The sequence below is a fragment of the Octopus bimaculoides genome, chromosome 8 (assembly GCF_001194135.2).
Source record: "Octopus bimaculoides isolate UCB-OBI-ISO-001 chromosome 8, ASM119413v2, whole genome shotgun sequence".
NCBI lineage: Eukaryota > Metazoa > Mollusca > Cephalopoda > Octopoda > Octopodidae > Octopus > Octopus bimaculoides.
The window spans coordinates 72,918,022-72,925,248 of record NC_068988.1 but is presented as its reverse complement, the minus strand read 5'-3'; the positions used below and the strand labels follow the sequence as shown (position 1 = coordinate 72,925,248).

At 33.6% G+C, this 7,227-nt stretch overlaps 1 protein-coding gene across 2 annotated transcripts in view; it reads right to left on the bottom strand.

The window, feature by feature from the left end:
• LOC106875670 (uncharacterized) overlaps positions 1-7,227 on the bottom strand; it is a 28,237-nt gene that overhangs the window by 4,949 nt on the left and 16,061 nt on the right. For both annotated transcript variants that reach the window (XM_014923910.2, XM_014923909.2), the window contains exons 2-3: positions 5,845-5,961; positions 3,269-3,357 (exon numbers count right to left, since the gene is read on the bottom strand). In XM_014923910.2, coding sequence (XP_014779396.1) covers positions 3,269-3,357; positions 5,845-5,961 — 206 coding nt within the window. The remainder of the gene's footprint in view (positions 1-3,268; positions 3,358-5,844; positions 5,962-7,227) is intronic.

The window sequence follows — 7,227 nt, the reverse complement described above, 5'->3', positions numbered from 1 at the left end:
TCTTCCTGGGTCTGTCTTGCACACCACAACTGATGCTTCTTAGGTCCAACTTTTCTCTCAAGGTACTTACACTCTGTCGAGTATGCACACTGACATTATACATCCATCGGAGCATACTGGCTTCGTTTCTTGTGAGCTTACACGTCTTCAGCAGTCACGGCACATGTTTCACTGCTATGTAGCATGGCTGTTCATACACATGCGTCATACAGTCTGCCTTTTACTCTGAGAGAGAGGCCCTTTGTCACCAGCAGAGGTACGAGCTCTCTGAACTTTGCCCAGGCTATTCCTATTCTAGCAGCTACACTTTCAGCACACCCTCCCCCGCTATTGACTTGGTCACCTAGATAACGGAAGCTATTAACTATTTATAGTTTTTCTCCCTGGAATATGGCAAAAGTTGTTTTCATAATTTTTATTCTCCTCTCCTTCATCATTACCATTGTCATCTGTGTTGTTGTCATTTTAACATCCTACTTTTTTATGCTTGCACAAGTTAGACATGACTACCTGGAGGTAGAATTGTTTAAGGCCAGATGCTCTTTCTGATGCAAACCCTTACCTGTTTCCAAGTAAGGTACCCAGTCTATTGAATAATGAACAGCTTAGACATATTTTTGTGGAGGACTGCAAACAAACAACACCATTTGTAAGAACAGTGAAGGTTTTGTGTGTTTGTGTGCAACATGTCAAAATCTAGCAAGAAGCCTGGATATACTTTCAAATTGGACAGCAAGCAAATGCCAACATCTGTATGAATGGTAAGGCTTTTGTTTATATGTGAAGACAAGGGGGAAAAAAAGGAACTCACTCAAACACACATGTACACATACATACATATGGCACTCTGTCAGTTACGTTGACAAGGGTTCCAGCTGATCCAATCAATGGAACAGCCTGCTCGTGAAATTATCATGCAAGTGGCTGAGCACTCCACAGACATGTCTACTCTTAATGTAGTTCTCAGGAGATTTAATATGATACAGAATGTGACAAGGCTGGTCCTTTGAAATACAGGTACTGTTTATTTTTGCCAGCTGAGTGGATTGAAGCAATGTGAAATAAAGTGTCTTGTTCAAGGACACAATGTGTCATCAGGAATTGAACTCACACCCTTACCATCAGAAGCCGAATACCTTAACCACTAAGCTAAATGTCTTCACTATACATACATATATACATAGTACATTCAAAATTGGAACTGGTAACTTCCACTATTCCTTGTCATGGATTATCATTGAACATTCTCATTTGAAACTCGTAATGGACATTACCTATAACTGTATTATTTATTTGATCATGGAACTATGTAACACATACCTATCTTACTTTGATCCTTCCCCCATTTTTGACAAACTGGAATTTACTGGTATCCTTGACTGAGAATCTACCCTCATTTTTACATCTCTCTGACTTTTCCCTGTCTGATGATGGAATTCTCAGCTTATAGAATCCTTACTCAACACTATGATCCACATGCTTGGCTTTTCTAGAAACAGCTGTAAGAGACTCTATGTTTATATTCTCTATCTAATTTAAATGTCTGTTTCAAGCGATGCCAAATGTTTTGCTTTTTCATTTTTACTTCAATTCATCCATCCATCCATCCCCCACTCTCTCTCTCTCTCTCTCTCTCTCTCTCTATATATATATATATATATATATATACATACAGACACACACACTGGTCTTCTTCCAGTTTCTATCAACCAATTTCACTTACAAGGTATTTCTCAACCTGTGGCTTTAGTAGAGGACATCAGTCAATAACATCCATACAGTGGAAATGAACTGCTAACCATGTGGTTCAAGAGCAAACTTCATAACCACACGGCCATTACTACATCTACTTTTATAAAAATTTTATTTAATTTTATTATTTCTTTCTTTTCATCTTATTTACTGTATTTTATTGCAATCAGTTCTTTTATATCATCTATTGTATGTCATTTTAATTTTTTATAAATTATTTTAATACCATTTTTTATTTACCTTTTGTAGCATTAATACTACTCCCTTTCTTTTCTCGTAACCTTTCTTCCCATAAGCAAAGCCTATGGGCTTTGCTTAGGGCGATTTCAAGTAGAAAACAACTTCTTATCTGCAATTCACACCACATGTTCTTATCACTCTTTTCTCCTCAAACATTGTCTGATGCTTTTAATGTCCAGCTCACTTGTGCTCAGCACTACATGCAAGTTATTGTGGCACATTTGTACTCATCTCATTTCTCCCAAACCTGCACAGTCCTTCAACATTCACTGAGTACTATCATGTAACACTTTTCTCTGTGCACTTGCGTCATGTAGTCTGCTTTTTGCACACAAAGAGAAACTTTTTGTTGCTTGCAAAATTAACTTCATTCATTCCTTTAGACAAAAAATTTAAAATATGCATTTAAATAAAACAAAAATCTCTTTACCATAAACTTCAATAAATAACAAAATACAAGTTTCAGTTAAGAATGTCAATGAACTTTTCAAATTGAGAAGGAACTATCATGTCAAGTAGGCTTCTGGTCAGCCTTCTGACAATATAAAAATCTTTTTAGGAAAGAAACATTAAACTAATTTTTTTATTGCTTTCTCTTGATCCATAGAAGTATTTGGGCTAAGCAATGCAACTAACAATAATACGCAGTATCTCTAACACTTTCAGCAGTAAACTAAATTTCAATGTTGTCTATTTACATTAGTTTGAGCAAAGAAGAGCTACTTTTCTTCTGACTAGGCATACTACAACTCTTCAACTGGTAGTTTTATAAGAACTAAAACAGCTTCAGTTAGTCTTAGCAACTTAATCTATTGGAACAAGTGTTTTGTATTTGGATTCTCTTTCTTCTGTTAGCTACTCAAACTATAAATTTATTACACACCAATAGGGTCTCTCTATATGGTCATTTAGTTGGTAGAAATAGCAGTTGTGTCACCTTCAAATTATATGAAAAAAGAAAGAACACAATAAAGAACTAAAATCCCTGTGTATGAAAAACAAAAGATAGTAATTATAACTGGAGGTGTTTGATGAGACATTTACTTGATCAGGACTGACAGGAGTCACAACAATAGCAGAAAAAACTATTCAGTTTCCATAGTTTGGCTCTTATACTATTTCTAACTGTTTAGATGTTCTGCCACAATAAAATGAATTTTTTTTATGAGTGTTTTTTTTTTAAAGCTTAATAAACAATATTGAAAGTATGCATCAGAATAGTTAAAAAAATAAAAACTGATTCTTTTAGCGTAAAAGGGTGAAAAGAGAATATTACCCAATGGTTGATTTGATCATTGGGAATCCAATCTGATTCTGGTAAAGGCTGGAATAAATCTTCAAAATCTAGTTTAGATTTATCAGTCACTGGAAGTAAAAAATGTACCAGAAAAGTAATTAGTGCACCTTAAAATTATTTAAAACAAAGCAACAAATAATCCTGAAAAGATAAATGAGAGTATGCCATAAGAATCATTCATTGGTGGAAGGACAGTCAAATTTTTATTGTCATATTGTTCTGCTCCACATCCACCATTAGATGGGAAAATCATAAGTGCTGCATAATTGATTATCATAGATGATTATATCATTATTATTGCTATCAAGCCATGCATTTGACATGCAGTTTTGCCGCATCTGTCACATGCATATATATCTATATATAAGTACTGTACTGCTAAATGAACACCCATTGGATAAAGTTAGAAAACAATCTTTATATATGCATAGTATTATAATGATGTTTTTACTAGCTGTTATATTCAAAGTGTGATTACCATATAGATTTGTGTAAACGTTGAAATTTTTAGGTTAAATATATAGGGTTGACTAATACATAGATACTAATTTTGAGAGAATGAAATTCATGCCAGAATCCAAAATACTATATCAGTAGTAAAAGCCTAAATGATCTAACTGAATTTTTTTAGAAATCACTAAAAGTTATAGTAATAAAACTTATTTTACACATCTAAATATATCCTACTATGTAACAACAACCATAAATAAGTCATATCCATCACACTCAACAGACTCCTTGAGTGAAATCAATTTGTCTCATAAATATTGTATATTTATTGCAATAAAATGCACATAGCTGATAGCTGCTTGGCTACTGGCATATTTAATATTGATTTCAAATTTTGTTACAAAGTCAGCAATTTCAGGGGAAGAGATAGTGTTCAACTGGGACTTATTTTATCAATCCCAAAAGGATGGAAGACAAAGTCGACCTTGACGACATTTGAACTCAGAACGTAAAGTCAGGAGAAATACTTCAAAGCATTTTAACTGGTGTGGTAACAATGCTGCCAGCTCACCACCTTTTTGGCATATTTAATATTAACTGTCTGGTGTGTTTCATATCACAACTCTCCAGCCATATTATTTCCATATTCATGATTAGTTAAAATCACATTCACCACAGGCACAATGTTTCAGTGCTGTACTTTTATTTCTAATTCAACATAACTTCAGGCTTTAAAAGCCAAAATGAATAAAAGATGTAGAAACACCCCCACCACTGCCCATACAAACAACAATCTATATCAAAAACGTCTTTTTTCTCTAAACTGTGAACAATCCATTCACAGATCAGAGGCAGTAACGAAGCCCGCATATTGCTTTTTTATGTATGTTTTTTTGTTCATTGTGCATCAAGTTATTCCACTTTATTTTCATATTATCCTTAAATGGCTTACTGATAACATCTAATGGCTGCAAAACATTTATAAATCCATTAGGAAAAGCAGCCATTTCAGTGTTTAGTGATCATAGACTAATCAACATTTGATGTGCTCAAAACTGATCCCAGATCAGCAAGCCATCTTTTTTGTAGTTCACCAGATCATAAATTTCAAACTTCTTTAATACATTTTCTACATTCACCCTCATCCATCTAACACATGGGCAAAAATTCCTGGAAATTTCTCCTTTGGCAAAGGTTTTATGTAAAAAACAGTTATTGGTTTTAACTTAGTACAATCAGCCATACAAGCAATCCTACTTTCCTCATGGCCAGTGGTTTTCATCAATATTGCTTTTCTTCTATTTTGGTTTACAATTCAGTATTTTGACATGCCAAATAGGCACTTTGTCCATGTTCGCAATACATGATAACTTGTAGCCTTCCTATTTCCAATTTCTGGTTATAAACTGGTGAAACAGTGATAAATTATCACCAAGATCTTCAGGCAACTTTTGCGCAATCTTAACTCTCTACCAAAGTCATACTGGCTCATGAACCTAGTGTATCAGTGCTTGCTTTAAAATTTGGAATTCCATTCTTCTTTGTTTTCTTTTCTGCATGGATTTGGAGGGTTGTATGAGTAACTTAATTTCTATTTAGATGAATTGGTTTATCTCCATAAACACTTTTTCTTTTTGGTATTGTCTGAAGTTTGATTGATATTCAGTTTTTCACTAGGTTCCCTGAAATACAACACAGACATTCGTCTTCTTAGCAACTTCAATAACTTTTAGTTTTAAAGCTAAAGTATATTTTCTGTCCTTTCTAAAGGTATTTATACACAAAATTTTAAAACCTCAGTTATGCAACTCTATCCCATGAATATTATAGAAGAACCTAAGTCTGCAAAGGAATGTTATGATCTGACTTTGCTTGTTTATTAAAAAACAAATGAAGCATTTTTTCTCTTAGAACTATTAACAACTGTTAAACTACATAAATAAATATAAACACTAACATTTTACTGCAAAGTGAATATTTGGAATTTATAGGTTCCAAGGACAAAATTTTATATATAAGTGAGCCATGGGCAATGTTTAAAAAAATTATAGTAGGACATTACAAAAAGAATTTGCTGATACCTGATACAAGATACCATTACTAACCTGTGTCATTTGAAATACTGGTCAACCTTTGTTTGATTTCCACCAGAACATAGCGCTGAACAGCTTGCAGCACCACACAAGAAACAAATGCTGCACAGTAATCTTCCAGATTTTCAACTAAGAAAAAAAAAAAAAGAAACAAAATAAACAGATTCAGCAACAATCTAGTTAAAACAAAGCAAAAAACAACTCAATACCTGGATAGATCAAACATTTACCATATTGATTAGCTTAGCATTTTGTTACTTCAAGTTTCATATTCTTAGGTTTTGTTACTTCAAGTTTCATATTTTTAGGTTATCCCTAGGGTAATCACCAGGTGAGAATGCAGCATCAGAACTGCTAACCAAATGTATGAATGCATACAAACACAGTGTATTCATATGCATATATATTTATGTGTGTGTGTGTATCCATGCATACAAGAGTTACCATTACTTGAATTTCTCATTTATTTATCTATTTATTCATTATTGAGCCATTTAACAGGTAAATTGCTTGAAAAATTCATCCATCTCTGAGTTGGGTATAGAGCTGTGAAAACAGCTATAAGGAGAATTGTGCTGGTTTGAGTATGAAGCTGTGAAAATAGCTATGAGAGAGGAGTTCATGGGACCTTGTAATGAATGGGGCCCCAATTTCCTCAGCCTCTTTGCACTAAAAGCAGCTGTTTATAAGCCCATCGCTGAAAGAAAATTCTAAAATTTATCATGTGAACAATGAGCTCTGATTGGCTGAAATGGGGTCTGCATTCATGATAAACTTGTGATTTACATGCGATCAGAAATGAAGATGAAATCAACTACCATATATTTTAGTGGTGACTACTATTTCAAAGGCATGATGAGTTCGGGACGAGACATTTGAAAAACATGGAATTTGATTAAAAATTTTAAATATCCACTACCTCCCACACCCATCCATAGTATTTTGAAATAAAGGATACTATTAAATGGGGAAAATTCCCAAATCCCAAAAGAAATAGAGAAATTCCAATTTATGTGTGACAGCTGTTCTGAAAGTCCCCCTTAGATAAATAAAACTCTTTGATTGAATATAGAGTAACTAAAGTTTGACAAGCTTAATATTGATCTGCTTGTATTGATAGGAATCACTTCTAAAACTACGTATGAAACCAGAAATCTAACAATATATACAGCTTCAATTATATATTTTAATTGTATTAAATGTCAACTTCGAGGTCATCTTCAATTTTAACATAGCAATTTGAAGTTGATTTCTGCAACAAATATACAATGTCTTGAAATTATAACTTTAATGACAAACTTTAAATTGGTTTTGCTATAGAAGGAAATAATGGGATGCAAGGATCACACACACACACACACACACACACACTCTCTCTCTCTCTCTCTCTCTCTC